The sequence below is a fragment of the Symphodus melops genome (genome assembly GCF_947650265.1).
Source record: "Symphodus melops genome assembly, chromosome: 1".
NCBI lineage: Eukaryota > Metazoa > Chordata > Actinopteri > Labriformes > Labridae > Symphodus > Symphodus melops.
The window spans coordinates 19,333,722-19,361,258 of record NC_136691.1 but is presented as its reverse complement, the minus strand read 5'-3'; the positions used below and the strand labels follow the sequence as shown (position 1 = coordinate 19,361,258).

Sequence of the window (27,537 nt, the reverse complement as noted above, 5' to 3'; positions counted from 1 at the left end):
GACACACTCATACACACACCTACACACACACACACACACACACACACACACACACACAGATGTAAAAGTTGCCTGAGAATCAAAACGTTATCTCTTTACAAATCAACGTGTGCATCTTTGAAATCAGTCACAGTCTTAGCGGAAATGAGAGCAGATCTTGCCAGCACACACCGACACGCTCGGCCTGTATATAAACACACAGAGACACACAACAAGACGACAGAGCAGCACTACACAGGTGCTGCAGGAAGACGACACAATCATGCAGCTGGTGAGTTGTGCTGCACTGATTATCTGTAACAGGTTTTATAGATAAGAAGACGATGTATAGGAGGGCTTGAAGGTTTTTATTATATAAACTGCATTCATTTTATGAAAATATACGTTTATTTTTTTGACTGTTTGAGTCATGTTTTAATGTCCAATAACTTAAATGGCAGATCAGAAGAGAGCCTCATGCACTAGCTTGTCTTCTTGTGTTAAGGTGTTTCGAGCTGTGCTGGTGCTGAGCTTGGCCGTGCTCTTAAATGCTACCAGGAAGAGTCTGTCAGTGAAGTTAAGACAGAGAACCAGACTGAAAGGCAAGACAGTGAGACTGGTCCTGGACCCATCAGCGCTGCCTCATATCACCAGTGCTTCAGTCTCAACTATTGCCAACATGTCTCTGTCACCATGGAGATATAGGTGAGAGGTCCATGATGTCAACAATTCCTTTGCGCCTTCTTCAGAGTGCAATAAAACACAATGTATTTGTTAATTTTGTAATTTTAAGTGTTGAACTTTTCTCAGTGACTCATTCGAGGCATCTCGTCTGCCGACGCGGATCTCTCATGCTGTGTGTCTGACTTCTGGCTGTCGGAGCCTGCAGGGGCATGGAGAGGATGCGGCCCTGATGGCTAAACCTATCTTCCACCAGATCCTGGTCCTCCACAGGTGAGCGCCCGCTGCAGTCTTCTGCATTTGTACTTAAAGTGGGCTCCTGTAGGGTGGCATCCAGTGTTCCTTACTATAAAAGTGAAATGCAATGAGGAGGATACTAGTTTACCAGTAAAGGAGAACAATAAAAACAATGCAGAACTGTATAAAACTGTGGTTCCATATTTGCTCCAAAAGGCTCGGTGGTAACCTTTCCTGCTTCAGCTTTCTGACCGTGTTCAGAGCGCAAAGGGAAACCTATTGGTGTGCTTCAGGTCTCATTGTAGCTCTTAACCTCAGGGATAATGCCTGTTAATTTAACCGAGCAGCAGCAAGCAGACACAGAGAGTCTGGCTTGTTTCTTGAGGTGTAGGTTTATAAAATGTTTTATACATCAAGCTCAAACTGCACATACTGTACACATCGCTCTGAGAGATACCCCGTTTCTGTGCACCGCTCCCCGGCATCAACAGCGTACCTTACACATACACTCACTTCCGCTCTCTCTCTCCTCACTTGCTTGCTCCACCGCACACACACACACACACTGAGCGATTCACAGGCAGACATACACTACTAGTTTAACACAAGGAAACTCCATAGGTTCCATTTTCACAGCAGGCTTTGAGTACATAAAACTTATTTCTTTGTTGCTTAAAACTGGACAAGGCAAAACCTCTTTAGTACACATCCGCTTTGATTAACATTTGGCTAAAAGTAATGCATACGTTTGCTTAATAATGAGCGGGGCTGAGCTGATTGACAGGGGAGTGTGTTTTCCAGGTAACTGTTAAGAGGATTGAGGCTTCCACTCATCTCCATCTCTTTGTTTCTAAATTGATAAAAAAAAAGTTAGGTTAAGATTTAATTTCCAATGTAGCAACCGCCATCGTTTAGCTTCAAAACACGTCTACAGAAACAAATGGCTGCCATCTTTTATACAGTCAATGGTAATATCTAACAGAACCAATACAGGGCTTTGCTGTTTTCTAGTCAAAGCAGATTTTGATGTGCATTATGGAAGTAGGCATATAAAAGACAACAGAGGGAAACTTGGGGCTTGAGGTTGTATTCCCCGAATGGTAACACGTCAATAAAATTAGAATAATGTCATCACTTTTTTATTCCCTTATTCTTCTTGTATTATAAACTGCTATCCTGTTTCATTTTTGTTACGCTAAAATCTTAAAATAACAAGGTGTGTATGAGAGGTAATAAAGGATCCAAAAAAGGGTGGCAGCAATCACCTCAGGGTGTCGGGTAAGGACACTATTTTCAATGCAGGGTGTGAGTGAGAAAAAGAAGAGTAGAGAATCCAGTATCCGGTTCAATCTGTTTATATAAAGTTCAGAGGTGCATTACAGGGAATACAAGGAGGCCTTTCCATTGCCTGCTGAACTTATCTCTTTTCGTTGGTATAGTTGTATGGGAGTGTGTGTCTGTCTGCGTATGTGTTTGTGTGTGTGTGGTTCTACAACAAGAAGAGAAATAAAGACCATTAGCAATATTAACTACAGAAATTGTAGAATACTTGTTACTATAACTCACACTTATAACTATTAAGAATAGCAACATAGCATTCAATACAGTCGTTCATTTAAACAAGCTAGGCTGTACACACTACTGTTGTTATTCGGCTAGAAATTAGCATACATTTAGACTTAGTAACTGCAAGCACTTTGAAACTGAACAGTCATATTACCATTAACAATAAAGGACTAAGCAACAATCAACTCACTTCTCTCATGGACGCACACATCAATAAAAAGTCCGCAAGAAAACGTACATCCCTTCAGACGAACTCCAAAACTTGTCCGGGCATGTCTCTCTCCCAGCATTAATCAGTAGATGCGCGATGAGCATGCTGCTTTCAGGGGGGCTCGGACAATAGGGGATGCATTCAGGTGCGCTCAGAAATGAGAGATTCTAAACTAACACTAATTATGACAGACCGTTTTTACAGCCGCCCCCAAATTTGTTGAGTAAATTTGTCATTAGGGGAGGTTCTGTCATGTAATCGTCACCTATTGGGGTAGCGCAGGTAATTGGATGAGGCGTACCACAGGACGGGTGTAGGTTCGGTCTTTTACTTGGACAACTGCTGTTCTCACTTTGCCGTCTGCCCCAGGAATAACAGTCTTTACTGTTCCAACTTGCCATTGAGCTCTTGGGATCTGTTGGTCAATAATGAGGACGATGGTTCCAACAGTGATGTCATCCTTTTCTGTGTTCCACTTCTGTCTCATTTGTAAGGTGGGCAGGAAGTGCTGTATGTAGTGTCTCCAGAAATGATCAGCTAGGACTTGAGTGTGTCTCCATCTCTTGCGACTGAGCAATTCAGTTTCTGGGTAGACGACTTGTGGGAGGGAGGAGTCTGGCCGCCCCATCAACAAGGAGTTTGGTGTGACAGGATCTGGGTCTGCTATATCTGTTGAAACATAGCCCAATGGCCTGGAGTTGAGGATGCTCTCTACTTCGATAAGAACAGTCCTTAACACCTCCTCTGTTACATGTTGAGCGCCTAACGTGGTGCGGAGGGCAGTCTTCACTGATCGAACCTCTCGTTCCCAAGACCCGCCAAAGTGTGGAGCATTTGGGGGATTGAAACGGAACCGGATTTGTTCTGCTGCCAGCTGGTCTCGAAAGGTAGGTTCCATGGCCTTGAAGGTTTCATGCAGTTCCCTACTGCCTCCCTTGAAGTTAGTGCCTTGATCTGACAGGAGCTCAAAGGGTCGTCCTCTGCGACCAATGAAGCGTCGAAGAGACATCAGGAAAGAATCTGCATCTATATTGGCCAAGAGGTCGAGGTGGGTGCTTCAATTGCCTGTCGAAGTGCCGAATCAGCAGCTTTGTGACAGGGTGAGAGGGAGCTAGAAGTACCGGGTGCAGCTGCTCTGGACTCAGGTTTTCACATCTGCGGAGTCTGCCACCTACTCTGATCAGGTCGGCGGACTTGTCATACTCAGGCGAAAGAGTAAGCAGTTTGCTGCTTTTTGGGATAGCTCTCCCTGATCTGATCAATTCAAATTCTTCTGGGAAGCTCTCCATCTGAGCATGTTTCAAGAGGGCCAGCTCTGCTTCCCGGAAGTTATCAGCTGTAGGATGAAAGCTGCTGTCGGCCGCCCCGTGTAGAGATTTAGTTGTTGCTTCCAAGAGTTCCTGATATGTGCTGAATTGCTGGATATCTGGTAAAGTTGGACTGGCAGTTCCTGTCAGTAGACCACAGAATGCCGTCTTCCTTAGCTCTTCAACCTCTTCAGTAGATTCTCCAACAGGTGCCTGCGGCCAGAGATTGGGAGGAAGTTGTAGAAACGGTGGACCTGTGCTCCAGCGATTATCTCCAACCAGCTGAGACAGTTGTTTTCCTCTTGTTATATCGTCAGCAGGATTGGTTCCTGAGTCAACATAACGCCAGGCAGCAGGGTCAGAGAGCTCCTGAATTTCTGCCACTCTTGTTCCAACAAATACTTTATACCGGCAGGAGTCTGACTGAAGCCAGTTAAGTACTGTGGTCGAGTCTGTCCAGTACACGATCTCAGAGATGACAATCGTTAGCTCCTTCTTCAGGACTGAAGCTAACTGAGCTCCTGTAAGTGCACCACACAGTTCAAGCCTGGGGATGGAGAGTTGTTTCTTGGGAGCAACTCTTGATCTTGCAGCAATGAAGGCAACATGGACTTTTCCATTCTCCTCAGTGCGAAGGTAGGCCACAGCGCCATATGCACGTTCAGAAGAGTCACAGAAAACATGAACACTGCGATGGCTGTTGCTACAGTCCAGGTAGGGGTCTGTGTAGCATCTTGGCAGTGTTATTAGTGACAGTTGAGGAAGCTCCATTACCCACATTTGCCAGGCCTGGAGCAAGTCTTCAGGGAGGTGGGGATCATCCAAGCCCCTTTTCTTGTCCCAGAGCCGTTGCACAATGATCTTGGCTCTTGTGGTGTATGGAACAATGAATCCAAGAGGGTCATACTGTTGAGCAAGCAGCCGATATATGTTACGCATAGTAGGTTCTAGACTTTCACTCTGTTGGTGCTTGTAGCGCAGTGTATCAGACTTGCACTGCCACACTAGTCCGAGAGTGCGTTCTTGGGGGTCCACCTTTTCCTGTGTGAACCAGAGTTCACTGCTCTCAGATCGCAGCTCTTTGGGAAGGTGACTTATGATAGACGGAACGTTGCAAGCCCACTGTCTTAGTTCGAATCCACCTTCCTTGAGAACTGATTGCAATCGGTCCACCAGTTCCTTGGCTCGCATTGCAGAGGGCAGGCTCTGTAAACAGTTGTCAACATAGAAGCAGCGATCTATAGACAGACGAGCATCTTCCCCTGGATCAGTGTGGTGCTGGACATGAGTTTGTAGTGCAAAGGTGGCACAACACGGACTGCATGTTGTCCCAAAGGGGAGCACCTGCCACTCGTAGACAGTTGGTTCTTTGTCTAACTGCATGTCACGCCACAAGAAACGTAGGAATGGTTTGTCTTCTTCCAGCAGGCGAACCTGGTGGAACATGCCTTTAATATCGCTGCTGATGGCGACTGGATGTTCCCTGAACCGTAAGAGAACTCCTAGCAGGCTCGATCCCAGTGTGGGACCAGGAAGGAGGTGGTCATTCAAATTCTGGCCCTTGTATGTGAAGGAGCAGTTGAATACTATCCTGTCTTTCCCATTGTGGTGTACCATGTGTTGTGGTATGAACCACGAATAGCTGCTCTCTTTAGCCTTTGCTGGAGGAATGGGTGTAATGTAGCCAGCATCAAGCAGTTTGTGAACCTCCTTTGAGTAGGTGGCTGCTTTATCGGGTTGCTTTGCTAGCCTTTTCTCCGTTCCACGTAGCAGATTCAAGACAGCCTCCTTTGGTGCATGAAGTAGAGGTAGATTTTCTTTCCACAGAAGTGGAGTAGCATAGCGCCTTACGCTATCCACTTCTACTCTAGTTGTCTTCTCCTCAAGCTGTTTGATTGCCTCTGTGTCCTGTTTTGATCTGGTGATGAGCCGCTCACTCCGATAAGGCAATGTATCTAGTTGCCAGAGTTTCTCCACGTGGTTGAATAGCTCAGTTTCCGGAGGAGCACAGGAGGTAAACAGGCACTGTTGTGGAGTTAGACGATGGCGAAGAAATCTTGATGGACCTTGAAGAGTCCATCCGAGTCTTGTATGAACTGCTGCAGGTCCACCAGGAGGACCTAACCTTACTGGTTCTACTGGAGTGATCAGATGGGGGTAGTCAGACCCAATGAGCAACAATGGCTGTGCATCTTTGATGGTTGGAAGCGGTAAATCTTTGAGGTGACTGTACCTTGACTGCAGGGATTTAACTGGGTATGAATGGCTGGCTAGACCAAGTTCCTTAGCAGTAAAAGCTCGGGAGATTTGGAATGTACGACCAGGCTGCGAGGCGGATGCTACAGAGAAGGATACTGTGGCTCCGCGGACAGTCCGAACCTCTTGACGAACAGTGCGGAGTGCAAGGTCTTCAGCTTCTCCTTGAAGACCTAAGCGATTAGCAGCTTCATGTAGAAGTATGGTGCGCTCAGAACCATCATCTAGTATAGCGTAGGTCTCAAGGGCCTTGTTACCGCTCTGCAGAATGACACGACTCAACTTGAGTAGCACCTGGCTACTGTTTGTTGGACGATCTAGGTACAGTGTCTCTGATATGGAACTCACCAGGCAGGAGCTTTCTGTAGCCGGTTTAGACTTGTCTGATGCTGCAGTAGTTTGTCTGGTATTGACGTCGTGGAGCACCTCAAGGTGCCTTCTGTCACACTGTTTGCACTTGGCCTTCAAGGTACACTTTGCGGCTAGGTGTTCACGACCACATCTCCAGCATCTCTTGTTTGTCTCAATCCACTCTGTCCTCTGTTCTTTTGACAGGAGTTTGAAGTTGCTGCACTGGTTCAAGTAGTGCTGCACAGAATCGCAGAAAGGACAGTACTTCTTTGGTTTCTCCTGTTTAGACTCACTGGTTGATGGAGCGGTAGCCTTCTCTGATCTCTCCTGGTGCTCACTACCGTGAAGAATAGTAGTGGCTTTCTGGGACTTGAACTCAAAACGACGATCTTTGCGTGGAGCTTGTTTCTCTTTACCTAAGTTGCTGCAATATTGGCTTCCATCCACCTGTACACGAACTTCATATTCAAGCCACTCATCTAAGTCAAGAAGGGTTGGAATAGGAGTGCGAATGGGGTTCACAAACCTCTGGAAGTTGGCTCTAAGGTCGTGTGGCAACTTCGACAAGAGACGAGACACGTGCGAGCCACACTGTAACTCTGTCCGTCCTTGGCCTCCCAACTGATGTAACATGCCCACTAGAGCACGGACTTGGAGAGCGAATGACTTAAAGGATCTGATGTCACCACTCTTGATGTTGGGTCCATCCATCAAATTGGAGATCCGCTTTAGTGCTAGTTGTTGAGGTTGACCAAACATCTCTGTCAGTGCTCTCATAGTATCACTATATGGGTACCTGCCGTTGCTGTACGAATCAGCGATGAGCACTGCATCTTCCAGCTTCAAGTGATCTCTCAATATCTGGAACTTGAAATGCTCTGAAGCACCTGGCGGAAGGATGTTGTCCAACGCAAGTTTCAACCTTGCAAACTCTCTTGGGTCATCATGCACAAAATCAGGAATGGTTGGCTTGGGGCCACTGTAAGTGTCTACCTGAGGGTGTCTACCAACATGGGGTGGAATATGGAACGTGTCAGCAGGAGTCCGTTGATCATACGTTGTGACGGCCCCTGTTTTTGCTTGGTACTGTTTTTGGTTTGTGTTTCAGTTTGTTGGCGTCATCTGGTGGTTGGAGGTAACATGCCGGCTGGTTGTTTGGAGACCAGCACCTACTGTTGATTGCAGATGAAGTACAGCTGAGTGGGAGGGCATATAAGCCAGGCTGCCAAGGCTTTCTCTCTCTCTCTCATCGGTGGACCACCAAGATCAACAACCTGCTACTTGTGTTTTGGGGTGATTGTAAAATAAATGTCACTTAAAAGCAAGTTGGCTGTGTGGTTCTCCACTGTTTGTTAGGACCTAAACGAGCGGGTCGTAACAAAATGGGGGCTCGTCCAATGAGGAAACAAGTCAGTATGTTGATTGTTTAGCTGCGTTGTAGTAATCTGGAGAAGTGACATTCTGTTTTCCCTTGTGTGTGTTTTAGTCATTGTTAAACTGGTTGCTTATTGGAGATTGGTTTTGTGCTCATGCAGTGTGTGGCTGTAGAAGGGTTGTGAAAACATTTTTCGGGAGCTTGTATTTTTCCCCTGCGTAGGATGTAGCAGCAGTCCTCACAAGGAGGCTGTTGAGTTTGTTTTTTTCAGGTTTTTTTATTTTTGTATGTTGTCCGTGTGGCTTAAAGCAGTTGTCTTGGGGGTGCTATCCGTAGCATTGGCTGAAGACAATTTGTTTTCCCCTTTGCAAGCGGGCTTTAAGCACATAAGTACCCACCACCAGTACGCATACGAAGATTCTAGGGTTGAGTTATTAAGATTTGGGTAGGCAGTTCAGGTGGGGGAATGCTCCTTTTTCTCAATCAGCCCTCTCTATGGTTGTGCATTGTGTGTTGCACCGAAGGTGATTTTCTTTAAATAGTTACAAGGGTTGAATGTTAAAAGTGTCTCTTTTGTGTACAATATGTCTACCAAACACAAAAATCCTTTGGTGGCAGAGTTTTTGGAGCGGCCTTCTCGGAGAACATTGTGTCAATTTACAAAGGCAGATTTTGTTGATTTAGCTGTGCATTTAGGTTGGAGGAAGACTGAGATTATTCCTAGGAAAGATGACTTAAGGGTCATTGTTGAGGGGTTGGCAGTTGCAGGAGGTATTTTGGAACCTGAGGAGAGTAAGGGTTCTGAAATACAGTTTCCAGGAGTTGTTGGGAAGTTTTCTTTTGATCAATACATGCAGTTAGAAAGAGAAAAGGCTAACTGGGAAAGGGAAATGTTGCAGTTGAAGTTGCAGTCAGAGCAGGCAAAGAAAGATAAAGAGGCCGAGGTGATGTTGATTCTAGAGAGGGAAAGGTTAAAGCTTGAAGAGTTGAAGCTGGAGTTGGTAAGAGAGGGGAAAGCTAGTGAAGCTCTCCTGGGCTCTGGTTTGTTGGGACAGAGTGTTGTTGGCAATGCTGGATTTGATGTTTCTGGTAATTTGCGCTTGTTACCTAAATTCAATGAGAAGGATCCGGACACATTCTTTTCGTTGTTTGAGAGAGTTGCAGATACAAGGAGTTGGCCCGATGCGGACAGAACCCTAATGCTGCAATGTGTATTCACAGGGAAAGCTCAGGAAGCATATGCTGCCCTCAGTTCTGGTGATTCTGTTGATTATAGTAAAGTGAAAGCTGCAGTTTTGAAAGCTTATGAATTAGTTCCTGAGGCATATAGGCAAAGATTTAGAAGCTGGAAGAAAGGTGATAGACAGACTCATGTAGAGTTTGCACGTGAAATTTCAGCTCACTTTGCACGTTGGTGCTCAGCCTCAGAGGTGGATAATTTCGATGATTTGGGTAACCTTATTATATTGGAACAATTTAAAAACTCTGTTCCACATCACATTGCGGTACACCTTAATGAGAGTAAAGTTAAGACAGCTTCAGCGGCTGCGGTGCTAGCAGATGAGTATGTGTTGACTCATGCTACTTCCCCAGACTGGCGCAGAGGTACAAAGGACTATGGGAGGTTTAGTCCAGGGAAATTTGTCGGGGCTGATCGGGGTTCATGGGCGACTGTAAGAAGTGTACCGGGTACCGATGGTAAATTTGATCCAGGAAAAGTGTGCCATTCATGTAAAAATAAAGGTCACCGGAAAGGAGAGTGTCCAATTTCCAGGTCAGACCAGGATTCAGCCAATTCAAGTGTGTATGTGAAATCGGTTGGTATGGTGGCTTCAATTTCAGCAGTGCGGACTCAGGGAGTGTCAGATACATCTCCTAAACTGTCATCAAGGGGGACGGATGAATTGTATACTCCTTTCATATCCAAGGGGTTTGTGTCTCTGAATGATGGCGAGAGGAAGTCTGTAAATATTTTGAGGGATTCGGGAGCATCGCAGAGTTTCATTTTGGAACACATGTTGCCGTTTTCTTCAGCCACAGACACGTGTGAGAGGACTCCAGTTCTTGGAATTAGTTTGGTTCCACTGTTTGTACCATTGCATCGTCTTACCCTCTTTTCAGATCTAGTTAAGGGTGAGGTGGTCATGGGGGTGCGGAACTCATTGCCAATGGAGGGTGTGGATGTTATATTGGGTAATGACCTGGCAGGGGCAAGAGTGTGGAAAGACGATTCCCCTTCTCTCGTAGTGACTGCATCACCCGAGTACTCTCAAGGTCCAGATGAGTGTGCTAGACAACATCCAACTGTTTTTCCTGTTTGTCCATCTGAGGACTTTGCGGTTCAGTCAGAGCAAGTTGTTACAGGAAAACTGAGCATCTCAGCCTTTTTGAAGGACTTGGGGGATCTGCTGATGGAATTGTCAGAGGAACAATCTAAGGATGTAATTAAATTGATTAATTCTCATCTCTCTCTTTTTTCAGACACTCCGTCGCGTACCACCTTTGTGCAGCATGACATAGATGTTGGTGATGTTAAAACTATTAAACAGCATTTTTATCGTGTCTCTGTAGAGGTAAAACGTAGTTCAAGTGAAGTTAAACTGAGCAGAGAGGCTGTCCAGTCAGTCAGGTCTTTGAAAGGCACACAGGGAGCCTCGATGGATACACTGCACGGGAAAGACATGGAGGAGATGGCCGGTGCAACAGCATACGGGGTTTCGCTCGCTGGAGGAGGCTTCAACGTCAACAAGTTTGTCCAGAACGACTCGGCATGTCACTACGCTATTGGTATCGGGGTCATTGCCTTCCTGGCGTGTGTCGGCTTCCTGGTGTTGGATGTTTGTGTGCCCTACAGGACCAATGCACAGGAGAGGAAGTACGCTGTCATGGCCGACCTGGGATTCTCAGGGGCGTGGACCTTCCTGTGGTTTGTGTGTTTCTGCCTGTTGACCAGTCAGTGGGGGAAAACTCATGATATCGGAGGAGTACCAGTGGATGCTACACGTGCTACAGGGGCCTTCTCTTTCTTCTCCATCGCAACATGGGGAATTCTGACCTACTTTGCACTGGGCCGTTTCCGCCAAGACGTGAATGAAGTAACTTGATTATTACGTTGACCCACAAGGGGTCTCCGTTTTTTATGGGGGGAGGTGTGACGGCCCCTGTTTTTGCTTGGTACTGTTTTTGGTTTGTGTTTCAGTTTGTTGGCGTCATCTGGTGGTTGGAGGTAACATGCCGGCTGGTTGTTTGGAGACCAGCACCTACTGTTGATTGCAGATGAAGTACAGCTGAGTGGGAGGGCATATAAGCCAGGCTGCCAAGGCTTTCTCTCTCTCTCTCATCGGTGGACCACCAAGATCAACAACCTGCTACTTGTGTTTTGGGGTGATTGTAAAATAAATGTCACTTAAAAGCAAGTTGGCTGTGTGGTTCTCCACTGTTTGTTAGGACCTAAACGAGCGGGTCGTAACATACGTGAAGCGGCGAAGATCATCTGGATGTTGTCTGACATTACGTTGGTTCCAATCAGCATAAGGCAAATAGCGATCTTCAGGAAAACTTCTGCGATTCGAAGGATACTGCCTGCTATCTTGCACATAGAAGCGATCTTCATGATCGGCTGTCATGAAAGGCGGTTGATGATAAGCAGAGGGCTGACTGTAACTTTCACCATAGCTACGATTTATAGGGCGTTCCCTGTTATCATGTCTCTGGTGGGAAGAAACATATGGAGCGAAGTAGCCATCGCCAGGTTGACTGAAGGAAGCTCCATACTTAGGATTGTATCTATCACCACGAAGGTTGTAATTGTCTTTGCGACGAAAGGGTTCACCTGTTCTGGGATCCTCATTGTCCTCAAGCTGGCTGGAACTAGCTCCTTGAGGGAGGCGGTGTTTGCTAACCGGATGACAATTGACGGTTCCCGGTTGGGGGCAGTCATTAACATCTTTGTGATGATGCAACAGCGACTTTTCTTCTACATTTGGGTACAGAGGTGGAGGAGGCTCTCTTTCCACTGTTTCTAGTAGAGGGATGTCGTGGCTACTTGGAGAGGACTCACCTGATGAATGCTGGTGAATTCCTTGCTGACTGTGTAATCCAGCTGCCTTTAGACTGTCACTGAGATCCACCAGGTCACGTTGGCTGCGTTGTAAGGTTGGACACTCATCACTCATTACCTGCAGTGCACTTTCATGTTGACGTGGGTCCTGTTGACCACTTGATGGCGTCAGCTTACTTGTGGGTGCTGGTGTGGATGTTGTCTCATCCTTACGATGACTAGGCCTGGACGTGTTAGGTTGTGGAGCCAGTACAGGGGAGCTATAGATTATTTCTGTTAGGCATTGAACATCCTTTCGCAGTTGATCATTTTCCTCCCTCATGCTACGAATAGAGCTTAGAACATCAGCAGACGGAGCCGTTCCGGCCTGCTCATCAACACGTAGGGGTTGCCTAACAGGGTAACCAACCTCGTAATCTTGGAGATGTGATGGCAGGTGGCTGTGTCTTCGTGGACGATTTTCATCACTTTCGTACTCTTTCTCATATGACCTGAACATCTTTGGCTGAAGTGGTTGCTTGGGCTCCGGCTCGAAGGACCAAAAATTGTATGAGAGGTAATAAAGGATCCAAAAAAGGGTGGCAGCAATCACCTCAGGGTGTCGGGTAAGGACACTATTTTCAATGCAGAGTGTGAGTGAGAAAAAGAAGAGTAGAGAATCCAGTATCCGGTTCAATCTGTTTATATAAAGTTCAGAGGTGCATTACAGGGAATACAAGGAGGCCTTTCCATTGCCTGCTGAACTTATCTCTTTTCGTTGGTATAGTTGTATGGGAGTGTGTGTCTGTCTGCGTATGTGTTTGTGTGTGTGTGGTTCTACAACAAGAAGAGAAATAAAGACCATTAGCAATATTAACTACAGAAATTGTAGAATACTTGTTACTATAACTCACACTTATAACTATTAAGAATAACAACATAGCATTCAATACAGTCGTTCATTTAAACAAGCTAGGCTGTACACACTACTGTTGTTATTCGGCTAGAAATTAGCATACATTTAGACTTAGTAACTGCAAGCACTTTGAAACTGAACAGTCATATTACCATTAACAATAAAGGACTAATCAACAATCAACTCACTTCTCTCATGGACGCACACATCAATAAAAAGTCCGCAAGAAAACGTACATCCCTTCAGACGAACTCCAAAACTTGTCCGGGCATGTCTCTCTCCCAGCGTTAATCAGTAGATGCGCGATGAGCATGCTGCTTTCAGGGGGGCTCGGACAATAGGGGATGCATTCAGGTGCGCTCAGAAATGAGAGATTCTAAACTAACACTAATTATGACAGACCGTTTTTACAAGGTGTGTATAATCAACATGTACTTATCCTTTCATCTCACTCCAGAGTCCAAAGGCAGTGGCCCAACAAGAAAAGAGGGAAGAATAGGATGAAGAGGTACAGCTTCAGACTGGGGACAGAGGTCGTCGCAGTCGGCTGCACCTGCGTGAGGCCCAATGTGTTACAACAGGAGTCTTCTGTGAGCTAGACTTAAAGCCAACTTTATTTTTGTCCATATTTAATCTGTATGATGCCATATAATGACTGAATCACAGACTCCTGTGTGCTTAATGACTTTTAAACTGTTACGATTTAGTAGCTTGTAGCCTAGCTGGATTGATGCTAAGCAGTAAAAAAAAACATATAAAAGGCCTGCATGATGTGAGATTTAGTTTTTTAATCCCTATAATGTTTGATGGTTTCACATTTATTATACAAATCACGTTTCATTGTAAACAATATCAAAAAGATTCATTAAAGGTTTTGTTCAATCAGATGTGTGTTTTGGGGTGAACCGGAGGGTCACTGGAAAGATGCCAGTTCACTTTCTGAGAACGGTCAAGGTGCCCTTTTACAAATCAGTGAACCTCCCAAACCCCCCCAGCTCAGAGCACAGGCTGTGTTGGTGCATGTCCATAGAACCCTGTTTGTGCATGTATGTCAGCCTATTGGTAGCATGTGTAAAATGTAATTTTCCCTCAGGTGATCTATAGAGTATTTCTACTTCTATGTGATGGTGTATTTATAGCTTATGTGACTGAATAGTTTCAGAAAAAAATCTGACAGAGCATGAACCTGAGAGGCCAAGGAGTCTGCAAAGGTGATGTGTAACTGAGCTCAGTGTCAGGAGAACCCTCAAACATGTAACTAGACAAGTATAAGGAAGGCCTGCTCAATAATTTACTTTCAATCGAAGAGAAACAGAAAGAAAAAGGACAACATGTTTATTCAGTCAAGCAGTTTTTACTGACCATGCCAAATAATTACAATCAATCCAGCCTTTTAGGATATACAGCAACACACAATTACAGCAAGTACAAATCCCACGTTACGACCTCCCAGTGACAGTGCAAACATTTTAGACGTTTCAATCAAGTCAGTATGACTCAACAACTCGAGCAAATTTCACCTTCTTCTTTACTCCTATTGGTTTCACTCCCCTCTCAAACCATAAACTGATACTTGTGTGACACATGCCAACACAAAGGCAGACCGCTGGTTGGCTAGAAACCCCCAAAAGTCGAACATTCAAAGCCAAATATGTCCTGTACTTTCCTTGTGATGTTATGGTTGTTTAGTCCGTGTGTATATATATATGAGCCTGCCTTCATGTATATGCATGTGTGCTTCTGATTTGTGCTTAATAAAAAAAGAGTGCAAACAGTGCTCTAAATCTAAGAGTCTCAAATGCATGTCACTGATCTACAACTACACTACCGGTACTAGTTTAAGTTTCACTAAGAGCCTGATGGCAGAATACAGGAAAGCGTCCTGCCTTTTGAAGTGTCCCCACCCCCCCCCCCCCCCCCCCGTTTCTTTTACTTCCCTAGAGCTCCGTAAAAACAAACAGACAGTAAACCTGATGCTCCTTTTTTATATCCATAAACCCTACAGAGAGATTCACGCAGACTATCCTGAACACCCGTAAACTGTGCAGAGACGAATCAGCATGAGAGTGGTGGGCCAGGGGGAAACCTTTCTATTTGGTAGAAAACAACAGAAGTCTGTATGCTCTGTTCTGTTTATATGCCTGGCTGATATCCTGTAAAAAGAAGCCTGAGTGTTTTGAATTGATTTGAAAGGAAATGAGCCCGTAAATTAAATCTGTGCATCAAGGTAACTTATGTAAATAACACCCACCTCCGTAGTCATGGTAACACTGGAGGGAAGAGTGTAAATAGCTGTGCTGCTGCTGCAATCAGTGACAATTTTTGATGCAACCAATTGAAAGAGAGCACTTTATGCCGATCACAAACCGTTTTAGTTTCCTGCTTCCTGTCTGAAAGAATTATTGTAACCAGAGAGCTATGATTTAACATTTACCTCATCCAGGACGGAGGTTTCACTCCTCACCAGACAATCACTATCCCCCTCCCCTTCAACACCACCACACTACATTTCCTTAAGAAAAAAAAGAAGAGATTTTTTTTCAACACTTCTCGTTTTTTCAACATCAAGATTTGGCTTAACTTTGTACAGCTTGTTCAGAACGATAACATTTAATGTGAAAATTTGCCTTTCTCTCCAGTTATTGAGTTCTCTTTTTTTTCTTTCCTGCACTGCTTTGATTTTTATTTATTTTTTTACCATCTTTGAAAGTCCCCAGTCCACCTCGTTCTCTTTTGTCTTCTCCAGCTCATCTCATCTATCGGCAGGCTTCCTCCTTCATCTCCTTGTTCTTCCTCACTTCTTCTGCGTGCTTGTCCTGCCAGACGAACACAAAGACATGGCAACAACAGACCCATTAGTTAATTATGGATATATTAGCATTCAAACAGGTGAAGCTGGGGGAACAAAGACTTATTTCTGTGACCTGTGTTTGTTGAGGTTTGAACAGGAGAGTGATACAGAGAGTCTTTTTTATTTAAAATGATCTAATCCTTGTTAAGTTAGTGAACGATGTAAAAATAGAAATACGTGCCTCATTCGGATTAAAACAAGTGCTTGTAAAGAAAAAGTAAGACATTTTCTCTGTATAATAACACATCTGTTTATGGTTCCTGAATATACAAATATGTTAAAACCTATTCAATGGCATCTTAGGAGATGCGGATGGAGTCTGACTTTTTCCTGTCTTCTCACCAAAACTAAACAAAGGCTCCATCATCTAATGTAAATTAGCTCCAATGTGGATTAGCTTTTCGTTTCCAAAGCATGACAAACATGAAAAAGAAAAGTTCAGTTTAGGTTGATAATAAGATTTGTCCATCTCTCTTTTTCATTTGCTAAATCTGTACAGATGAGGTAATTAGCCTAGCTTACCTTTATAACTTTAAACAAAATAATCAAAATTGTAAATATAGACTTAAGCTGCTTTTATAATCTTCTGATGACTTAAAGCACTTTTACACCACAGGTCATATCTACACATTCACACTGATGGCAGAGGCTGCTATGTAAAGTGTCTATCAGTAAATAATCCATTCATACAACCTTCACGCCGCTGAAGCATTGGGAGCGACAAGGACACACTAGACATGTAGCTGCAGAAGCTGAGGATCGAACCCACGACAGACAACAGACGAACACTGAGCCACAGCCGTGTGCTCTCATAAGTTCAATATATCCTCCCCAACACTCAAAACTGAGATTTACAATGTTACGTGTCTGTTTAACCCATAAAGTTACAGAGTATACAGTATATACAGTGTATACTTCCTTTACATTTCAGGTATATCCAGAAAAATCTAGATATCTGGATCTGAGCTTTGAGGGGTTAACCAACAGTAAACTCCAACTGTCACACTAAAAGCATCCCTAAATATCTTGTACCTAAATACCAGTGCTAGTGTATTTAAAAAAAAGGGAAATATTCGTTTTTGACCCAGAAATGACTAAATGTTGTTTTTGAAGTAGCAGAAGGGACTTTATCTATTATTCAGGAAACACAACCATCAAAGCCAGATTTGATTATAGGAAACGGAAAGTACCTTCTCCTGCAGCCTCTCCAGCATGGCGGCGAGCAGAGCCTCCCTGTTCTCCTTGTTGGCCTCCATCTTCTGCTCAAGCTTTTCCTTGGCGTTCTTGATGAAGTTGTTGTTCTCCTCAAACGCCTTCTGGATCACCTCTCGCTCATGCTCCCTCTTCTCGGCCAGGTGCTTCAGCAGCTCAGCCTCCTGGCACTAGAGGGAGACAGAGAGCAATTAATGATGAAGAACTCAACAGGCGTCTTTAAGCTCTTGGGCACTGCAAGAGGCTGAAAAGGCATTAGGGAACATCTTACATGCTCCATTAACAGAGGGTCTTGTTTAAGGTGAGGGTAATGGTCTTGTGTTCTTAGCTGGGTCCTCTGAAGTGCTCTTAATGGATGTGTGACATGCCTCAGAAGTTGTTTTGCAAAGACTGTATTACAGGTTCAATGTAAGTTTGCATGAAAGGAAACCCTGGTGCCCTTTCTTTTAAAGGCATAGAGGACACCATGTCTTTGTTTACTTGTTTAGTTTAGGTTATTCTGTCGTTTGTCAGGGAACATACAAATGATACATTAAGCTCTGAGATGTTTTTCAACAGATTTAGATGAGATCGACTCCATCTGCTGTCTCAGGGTTAACAAATAATACAAATGCACATTTACAAGAGCTAAAACCAGATAACAACATAGTCACGTTCTCTTGAAAACCTTATTTCGGATGTATCCAACACAACACACATGCACCATTTAGAAGTCATGTATATAAAATTCTGCTGACCTCTGTTCAGCTTATTATCATTTAATGCACTTTTGTGTTTTTCCATCAGTAAACAAAACAATTATCCTATGACGCATAACACAACTTTACTGTTAGGATGGACGTAATCTAAGTTTCATTCATAAACAGCTGAACACTTAATAACGTATTAAACGTGTACTACTGCTTAGTGTTGTTTATCTGTTTGTTTTCTGGAGACAAATAAAAGCAAAAAAAGACTGTTATCAGTTTTGGATTGTAAGAATGTAAATCCTGACTATTGTAGGCACAAACCTCTGACTTGTAGAGGTGACTGAAAGTAAGACACATGGCAGGGAATTTAGCTTTGATATACACTATTGCAACCAGGACCAGTTCACAAGGCCCCTGGAAGGCTCAGTGAATTGACCCTCCAACATTATGCACATTCGATCAATACTGTAAGATCCATCTGGCTCCCATTTGGAGCGGACTGGAATAAGTTTATTAGAATATAACAAGTTCTTGTTGGGGTGAAATATCCGAGGCAGCTCTATCCTTTTCTTTTTCTTCTTTCTTTGCTGGCATCCCCCCCCCCCCCCCCCCTTTTAAGAAGCGGGGTTTTATATTTTTGAAACAGGCCACATTTTACTGAAGCAACAACAAATAAAACGTGTTTTAGTTGCTTGAAAGGTAATGCTGAGCATTAAATTTTAAAATAATATACAGTTATTATTGTTTAAATTGTAAAAAAGGTTTCTATATGATGGAGATGATTTGGGGCAAAATCAGCATTTTCCCTCAACTTAACCCTGTTTATCCACATGAAACTGCTGTGTTACAAAGACAAAAAAAACATTCTTGTTTAAAAATGTAAGTTTGTCTGAAATGAGTGTTTCTTGTTCCTGACTGTGAGAATATGATTAATGTGCCTTTAATGAAATTAAAACAAATGATTGTTTTTGGAAACAGATGTTTTCTAATGGCTGAACGTTTGATTGGAGGGGCACATTTTCTGTTCTCACCTTTCCCCTCTGACTTCCTCCTCCTCTCTCCATGCTTCTCTTAGCTTGATGAATATGAACCATTGTCAGCGTGTCCTTGCATGATTGCCCCTGTACTTTCAAGTTCCTCTTTTCATCTTCCCCTCCCTCCCTATGCTTGGGTTTCCTCCCTTCCTTTCCATCAACTCCAGTCCATTCCCTCCCTCTTTTTTCCCTTTTATCCATTTCCACCTATTCCCCCACTGCATTGATAAATCACGGTTACCACAATGCGTGTTGTCAGATGTTGACAAAGCCTGAATGAGCCACAAATACCTGAGGGCTAGGGTTACACTGAGGGTCCACTTAGCTTTCTTTTGCGTTGTGTATTGATTGCAAAATCTAAACTACGTCTCAGCTCTACGCACCTTCCGCCTTTCCTCCGCAGCCTCCAGCTTCTTCTGGATCTCCTCCAGGGACGGGTCACGGCGCTGTGGCATAGAAGTATTAAGCTCTGGCACGCCGTCAAAGGAGGGGGGCTTAAGGATGACCTCAAAGGCCTGGCCCGAAGCCCGTTTGTTTATCTCAATCACCTCCACATCTTTGATGACGCACCAGCCCAGGTCCACTGCATCTGTGATGTTGGTTCATGTTTTTATGGAGATTGTACATTAACTTTACACTTTTATATGAAAAAAGCACAACGTATCTCAGAAGACATCACATTTTGGTTGTATGGTTTGAGTTTTATTACTTTAAAGTATAATGTTATTATTATTATGTTAAGTTACTTTGTTGATTGTGTTACTGTAGCCTGTGTCAGACTGTTGAGATGTGCAAGAGTGATTTCATCTCACCTTCAGCCTTGTACGTTGTTTTTTCTGCAGTCTGTGGGTTTAGGCAGGCGCAGAACAGAGACACCAGGGGGAGCTCTTTGACCTTCTCTTTGTAGGCTGAGGACGCACAAACACACACGCTTGTTAAGTGTGACATTGTGGTGACTCTAAATGATGAGCAAGCCTTTCAGGTCTGATGATGTAATAATTTTTCATTTCGCTGGCATTGACTCGTCATTGTCGTCGTGTTATTTTAAAACTTCACAGTAATGTTGAGGTACACGCTTCAGGTAATAAGATTGCACTCATTCATTTTTATTCAATGCATCGTTGACAGTACATACAGGGAAGGTAAAGAGGAGCAGTGAGGTGTGTGACTTCTGCTGAGGCTGCATTTACCTGCTAGAGTCATCTTCTCACTGCGTATGTAACTCTCCAGGGAAGCTGAAGATCCTTCTCAATCTGTCAGAGGAAGACATGCAGACACAAAGGGGACGAATTAAATAAGGCAGCTTCAAAGGTCACATCGTGAATGTAAGAAGGTGACTGAGGGGGGGAAAAAACGAACACTGCAAGCTGCAGAATAATTGTGTTAGCACCTCCCATTAAGGATTATTTCAACCAATGAGAGAACAGCACTGCAGACAAGGACTAAATGCGGACGAAACAGAGGGTAAATTCTTGCCAGGATAGAAATAGATCAGAGTTGAATACTTCAAGGGGAGGATACAATCAGAGCGGTGAGTTTTATGAGACAGAAAAAAAACCTATAATCAGACATCATAACAAACATAATAACATGCGTGAGTTGAGCAGGTTCAATCCCCAGCTCCTGCAGCCACGTCGATGTGTCCTTGGGCTGCATTAGTTAATACTGATGGGCCCTTTACATCGAAACTTCTGCCACCAGCAGAAGCTAAAGCGCTTTAATCTAAAGTGTAGAAAAGCTCTGTTCAAGCTCAAGTCAATTCAGCATTCTCGTTTCAAATGTAAACTTTCCAGGAACACGGGTAGCTCAGTGGTAAATGTGCAGCGCCCCATGTAAATGAAGCTGTAGTCTCTCAAGCAGACATCCTTGGTTTGAATCCGTCCTGTGACTCCTCTCCTGCATGTCGTTCCCAGCTCGTTCTCTCTCTCACTCTATCCACCATCCTATCTCTTCAATAAAGGCACAAAAAAGCCCCAAAATAAATCTTACCCCCCCCCCCCCCAACCCCTCCGTTAATGATCAATATTATCTTGTAACCATTTTATTTTTGCAACAGTTCCACTTACTTTTGATGTAATAGTTTATTTATGTAAAACTCATTAACTTATATGATAAACAAGTAGTCCATCAAGTTAAGCATGGAGTATGACTCTCTGGTACAAGAGTTCTTGTATGTGATTAAAGGAAAGCATGTGTGTGTTGATGGTGTTTTTTTTAATGACTTTCAATAACAACAATAACTGTTTACTGTGCAGGAACAGTTAATCCAGAGGTACCTCCTCATTAAAGATTTTGAGGTAATCTAAATAGAGATTTTACAAGTCTTCATTTTTACAGAGAGGACTGTCTGAGAGCAAACCGTCTCACCAGACCTTTCACCACCTGCTTTCACTGTTGGCCTGTTTCCTGCCTCTCAGATGGCCTCATCAACACTGAATTGATGTCCATCTGATGGACTCTGATGAGATTAACACGTTCAGAATCTTTAAATCAAGCAGGCGAGATAATACAGATACTGTATCAAAAGACAGAGTAAAAGTGTTTAACCTCAAACCATATTCTTTTATTCTGTTAAGTGCAATCAAAAGGTTAACCGCTGCACTAAATTATGAATCAACTTTATTAAAAGATCAAAATGGACCAAACTTTCTGCATCATTGCTGCTCAGATAGAATCCTAACAACTATTACCCGAAGGAGTATAATCCTTGAAAAGCTGTTGTCAGCTAATTGGATAATCTTCTTTGGTGAGGATCTAGGAGCGGTCTAACACAGTTCGTTGACCTTTTCACAGCTCAGCGCACACACTAATTAAGTTTTGCTTTAATTCTGGGATTCAGTGTCATGAACGCTTTCATCGAGGAAGCACACACAAGAATCAGGGGTTTGAAGAAAACAGGCTTTAGAGATATGTAAGATAAAATGAACTCTTACAAAAAGGAGAACATAAGTTCCTGATGTGAACCTTTTGAATTCTAATAACATCTGTAACGCATCTGCCAGAATCCCCAAACTTACTAACAACCAGCCTTCATCCAGCCTATAAATCAGATGTGACAGTCACACAAGAATAAACACCAGCAAATACAGAATGTGCAACTTTTTTGATCCAGTTGATGTCGCCCTTGAGCACCAGCATTAAACCAAAACTTCTGTTCAGCCATGCTGAAGCCTCCACTCTCCTAAAACGACACGCCTCCAACCCCCCTGCACTGGAGTTTGCGTGGAGGAGTTTAGGACAAGCGGCAGACCAAATTGTGCTTGGCTCAAGATGAAATGTCCTGAGGCCTGCATTGTTGTGTTAGCAGGCTAATGTTAGCACACTAAATTAGCTGTTAGCTTCATGTAAATTGACACAGAATAATCTTGATCTAAAAAGAATGCTAATGTGACGTAAAAATAAGTAGTAAGTGTGTCCTCTAAGTTCTTGACTAAAACAGCTTTTGTACGCACATGAGAGGAGTAGGCTATCCCGTCCATGTAAACCAGATGTAAACACGTTTCTGACGACAACACAGCCAGCGGGACTCACACTTCTCACTCATTGTCAACAGTCATGACTCAGAGAACATTTACATATAAAATACACTTTATTTCTGCTATATTTATGTGTTAATTGTCATACATTCTTCATTTTATCACCCTCCCCAAATTTAGGCCAATGCATGATAATACTTGAAATACTATTTTTTTTTTTTTTATAAAATGTTGTCAACATATAGAAAATAGTATGTGATGATAGACAAGTATGCTAAATGTGTTATAGAAGAATGAAAATCAATTGTCTGCTTTTTAAGGGAGGTACAATCTTTTACTGCTTCTTGATTAACATGTCATTGATTAGCATCCTTAGCATTCTCTGCCACCATCACACAAAAAACCCAAAACTAAAATATGACTCATGGAGGAACTGACCCTATTTGATTTTCTAGCAAGAAAAAGTTACAGTAAGTAATGTCCTATTAAACCACATTTAGTAAAGATGCTCAAATTAAACACATAAATACAAAAATCTAATAATGACCAAGATTTTTGGGGCGCTGCTAGCCCATGTAGCGCATGGGTGGTGCATGGTCAAAAAGTTTCCATAGAATAAACAGTTCGACTGCCAACGCCGATTCACTCGGGCAAAAAAAGGCCAATTGGCGCTGATGGGTAGCAACAGAGCTCACTGGTGGCTGACAGCCTCCTTGATTTGTCAAGGCCTTAACTTTCAGTCAACCTGACGACAGGCTGAGGGCTGATGCTGAGGCGGGTTTTAAACCTCTTGAAAAAAAAGATATATAAAGATACATTACGCCTGTCCGTCAGTCAGGCCAGCTAGGCACCTTGTGGATAATGCTTATCCTTCATCAAATTAACAGATCATACAGATGATGTATAAAAAATAATTCACCCTGTACAATGTATGCCTGAGAGACTTGGACTAAACAGATCTATTTGTTTTTTTGTTAATTCATGCTGTAAGAACACACTTTTTTGATTGGGTGTGTATGTGAATAAAAAAGGGAGCAAGCATCCACCCTCGGGTACTTCATATACTGTCTTTCTGTCCAGATTGTATTTTACACTTTGTCATTCAGAATGTGAAGTGCCTGAAGATAGGTGAACCCATAAGAGAGTGAATGTACTAATGAGGAGACAACCGTTTTCACAGAGACTGAATGTATCATCACTATGCAAAGCACACACTCTTCACTCTGCAGAGCATACACACACAAGCATACATCCTTGGACTGTATATAAGCCATATATATAAGTAAGCCCTATGCAACAAACATGCACAGACACCTCAAAGTACACACCATGTGCACACATTAAGCAGTTATAATGTGGCTCAGTTTCACAGTTTGCACACAATTTAACACGCACACATCTGCTCCTCATCTCGTGAAGCCACCCAGATTGCAGATCAATGCCCTGCTTCCTGCAGGCAGAGGGAGCTCAATTACTCACGTGTCAATACAGAGAGGGTGTGAGAGAGAGAGAGAGAGAGAGAGAGAGAGAGAGAGAGAGAGGTTTGTGGAGGAACATTTGGATCATGTTGATTATGAATCTGCTGGGAGTCATGTCACAGTGAACTTTTATGATACAATTTAGTTATATGTTTGCACTGATAGTCCCATATCGCAGTCCAAGGCTAATGAAGGTTATTTTCGTCTTTTATGGTACCTTACTTTGGGATAATAAACAGTAATGGTTTACAAAACAGGTAAAAATGGCTGGGTTTGTAAAAAAAACAAAAATAAAAAAAACACAATGCATTGATTTTTTTATGATCATTCTCTGTTTGAACGTTCAGTCTTACAGAAAAAGAAAAAAACCTCTGAAATGTAAGATTTCATTTATTATCGAGTTGAAGTGTAGCTCTTAATCATAAAATGGATCCTCCTCTGATCAGGTTTGCTCCTGCACCGCAGCTCCCCACAGGGATGTGTGCCAACGCCTCTCTTGTTTAATCATCGACACTAATGTGCTGCGGTGTAGCAGAGAGGATAGAACCATTTTAAAGTCTGCAGGCGATGTTATTGTCTGTCTGCTGCAACGCAACAAGAACAGTCACGGCCCAGTCATCCAGGACTTTTAGAAATGGTTTGGATAATCTTTCCTCTAGATGAACAGAACATGAAAAAACCCTAAAGACATGGTTATAGACTTCTGAAGGCATCCCACGGCACATCGCTGTAAAGGGTCAAACAGTGGAGAGTGTACAAACGTACAAATGACAAGCCATCGTGAACAGCCTGCTACTAACTCTAGTTTAACTATTTGCTTGGTATCATGGTTTGGGAAGGAACAGAAACTGTTTTCATCATATTTTGAAATGGTCCAGTAGGCTGATTACAGAGGACATTTTCAACCCTTTCAATGATGAATTACAGCTTCTCCAGTCTGGGTCATTTTTATTAATCTCTGCATGTTTTGCATCTATGTTATTTGGATTTGTTTTATACAACATTGCACAGCTGCAATTAAAGAGACCTTAGCGAAATGCTAAATATGAAGACACATGCTGCAGTCTGTTAGCTTAGCTAAGGATGAAGACTTGAAAAACACGGGCACAGCTGGCTGTTATGTCCAAAGGTTACGAAATCTGCCAAATGTGTTTTGAGGGCCATCATGAACAGCCTGCTAAAAACATTCAACAATGAAACGAAAGCTGCATGTATGTCAGTAACACAACAGAGACGTTCGTCTTAGCTGTGCTTGTGTACAGTCCAGCTCACTGACCAAAATACTGTTTAAGAAAACGTTTAAATGTTTTTCACACTCAGTAGTTTATTAAATGATGCCATGCGAAAAAAAAAAATACTAAAGGCCAAACAAGTTTTTAACTTTTATCATCAAACAAAAAGAAAATGTTCATAATTGAGGACAATATATTCTTATATTTTAACATTAATAATACAACTAGAAAACAGAGACATGAGGCATCAGAACTGGAAAACTATAACAGTCTTAATTCCACATATATTTGATGCAAAACAGTGAAGTAAGGTCACACATTTGTTGTGTACTGTTGGTCTTTGTGTCTCTTATCTTAGTCACATCCATCATGATGATCTGTGTGCTGTTTCTATGATGTAAACTGCCTGTTTAGATCTCTGTTGCAAACCAAATTGCCCCTCGGGAACAATAAAGATTTTCCAATTCCAATCCAGAGTTGTCACTTTGCTTTAATGTACACTCAGTGTATCTGTGTCTGTAACTTCAATCTGATACCAAAAGTGTTTTAAAAAAGTCAGAAAAAGTAGAAAAAGTATCTGTTACCATGGAAACTGTAGTAGATGTACTTTGCTCATAGGTGTTTATCTTGCATGAATAATAAACAGAATTTTTACATTCACGTGAATATAGAGTTATGTTGACATCTGTGTTTTTATTTTAATATTATCAGTGCAATGATCCAGTGTTTAACAACAACAACACTAAATGTTTTCCAGCATGATGTTTATATCTGAGGAAAGGGGTCAAATTATTCCGATTACAGCCAAATCTGACAAACCATGAGCCATTTTGACTCCGTTTGGTAGTTTTTCAGTTTTACAGAGATTTGTCATGTTAAGGGCTGCATACTTTCTTTAAACCTAATAGATGCACACAGACAGCAATATACCACCACATTAATATTGTGGACTATGAAGCTTAAGGTAAAAATAGACGCCACTTCAGAAATACAAAGCAAATCCGACTATTCTTAACAGTCATTTTACATTTTCTCTCTTCTCATACACACAACACACACACACACACACATTTTAACCCACAAACATGACAACACTCCCATGTTTTCCTAGCTCTCTCTCTCACTCTCCTTCCAAAAGCAGACACAAAGCTGCATCTGCTCATATGGAGGATCAATAATAAATGACACAGGTTACACGCCATACGGTTTGTGGGTACACTGAGTCCTCTCCCTCGCTCCTTCTACCTCCTTCTCTTGCCATTCGGAACTACTGCACCATCATCCTCCCCCTCGCCCCATTACACTCCACCAATCTGCTCACTCTCCTACCAATTCTGATTTATGTAAGCTAAAAAAACTGAACCAAGAGTGACACGAGTAAAACCAACATATGTGCAGCTGTGTGTTTTGGGATGCTACTTACCCCCCTCTCTCCCTGTCTTCTCTGCTGCTGATGGTTGGACCGGTTACCTCTGTCTGGCTGCACGGATACAAGGCGCCGGGCAACAGCATCAGCAACAGCATCAGTGCAGCCTCCATGACATCACCATGGAGACGTCTTATTGGTCTCAGACACTGCCAGCATCCAGGTCCCCCAGCCAATGAGAGAAGAGAGGAAGGATCGGGGGAGGGCTGTCAGCTCTTTGTGTGGTACTGCAGGATGGGTGGTAGATGTTTCAGTATGCGGTGCAGGAGTGCGTGAAAGTGTGTGTGTGTGTGTGTGTGTGTGTGTGTGTGCGTGTGTGAGTTGTACATGGAGAAGAGTTGACTGAAGTAGTGGGAGAAATTGGTGAAGATTGGTTGTCTGTGTATGTGAGTGATTGTGTGTGTTGTGTGTGTGTCTGCTGGTGAGTGTGTGTGTGGAGCCGGTTTTCTCAGCGGGGTGCCGAGCTAAGAAGCATGCAGTACTCTAAATTATTTATGTTCTAACTGTAAATACGAGAACCAGTATAAAAACCCTTCACAGTGTGAAGAACATTCAGTTCATTGTTTCAAACAAAGCTACTGTAAGGACACGCTACATAGGACAGACAAGCTGTGGATTTTTACCACAACATAGATATTAAGTTACAACCAAGTTTGCAACCTTCTTTATTAACATACAGGCAGACGATTTAGCTTTCTCACTTCTGATCTTTGCGGGACTTCCTTCAGATATTAAACTGCTTAGGCGTGTCACATTTCCTGTAATATTCATTTAGAAAAAGGGAAAGCTTAAAGATCGGTTTGTTGAGAAGTCGACATCAGTTCACGTCTTCTCATGTGTGCTCTCCTTGTAGACATCCAGACTGGACTCCAATTCAAGCGGGACTCGTCATGTCATGTTCCATGTCATGGAAATTAAAAGCAAATTAAAATAAAATTATATGGAGGATAGATGCATAAATACTATGCAAATGACATATTTATAATATATCACTTGTGACTACAAAACGTCCTTTCCTGTCCTTCCTCTGCTCTTAGATTTTTGTGTGTTTATTATCTTGTTTGGTTTTTGCTGCTCAGGAAAAAACAGCAGCATTATTAGTTTTTCTCAGGATGTAGAGTAGACATGAAACAGAGCTGTAAAAGTAGTTCAGGTAGTGAACACTTTGCTTATACATCTGAGTACAGCTTGGTACTTCTGCTTCCCATGAGCCAATAAATA

At 42.9% G+C, this 27,537-nt stretch overlaps 2 protein-coding genes across 2 annotated transcripts; one reads left to right on the top strand and one right to left on the bottom strand.

Annotated features, from left to right (window-relative positions):
• The first annotated feature begins 244 nt into the window (after positions 1 to 244).
• Positions 245 to 13,829, top strand: il17a/f3 (interleukin 17a/f3). The gene is made up of 4 exons (XM_079344487.1): positions 245 to 271; positions 485 to 684; positions 790 to 933; positions 13,376 to 13,829. The coding sequence occupies exons 1-4, from the start codon at positions 263 to 265 to the stop codon at positions 13,515 to 13,517; spliced, it is 495 nt and encodes a 164-aa protein (XP_079200613.1). The 5' UTR covers positions 245 to 262; the 3' UTR covers positions 13,518 to 13,829.
• Positions 13,830 to 14,252: 423 nt separating this feature from the next.
• stmn4 (stathmin-like 4) lies at positions 14,253 to 26,413 on the bottom strand. Its single transcript, XM_079350508.1, has 6 exons — positions 26,314 to 26,413; positions 19,895 to 19,957; positions 19,517 to 19,612; positions 19,088 to 19,293; positions 16,960 to 17,151; positions 14,253 to 15,734 (listed from the first exon to the last, which is right to left on the bottom strand). The coding sequence occupies exons 2-6, from the start codon at positions 19,905 to 19,907 to the stop codon at positions 15,675 to 15,677; spliced, it is 567 nt and encodes a 188-aa protein (XP_079206634.1). The 5' UTR covers positions 19,908 to 19,957; positions 26,314 to 26,413; the 3' UTR covers positions 14,253 to 15,674.
• Positions 26,414 to 27,537: the final 1,124 nt, after the last annotated feature.

What these genes read in the sequence shown, in the direction of transcription:
- il17a/f3 (XM_079344487.1), top strand. An exon ending in CTGTCACCATGGAGATATAG is followed by an intron (nt 685 to 789) that starts GTGAGAGGTCCA and finishes AACTTTTCTCAG; the next exon opens with TGACTCATTCGAGGCATCTC. An exon ending in CAGATCCTGGTCCTCCACAG is followed by an intron (nt 934 to 13,375) that starts GTGAGCGCCCGC and finishes ATCTCACTCCAG; the next exon opens with AGTCCAAAGGCAGTGGCCCA.
- stmn4 (XM_079350508.1), bottom strand. An exon ending in CTGCGGAGGAAAGGCGGAAG is followed by an intron (nt 17,152 to 19,087) that starts GTGCGTAGAGCT and finishes GTCTCCCTCTAG; the next exon opens with TGCCAGGAGGCTGAGCTGCT. An exon ending in TGGAGAGGCTGCAGGAGAAG is followed by an intron (nt 15,735 to 16,959) that starts GTACTTTCCGTT and finishes TTCGTCTGGCAG; the next exon opens with GACAAGCACGCAGAAGAAGT.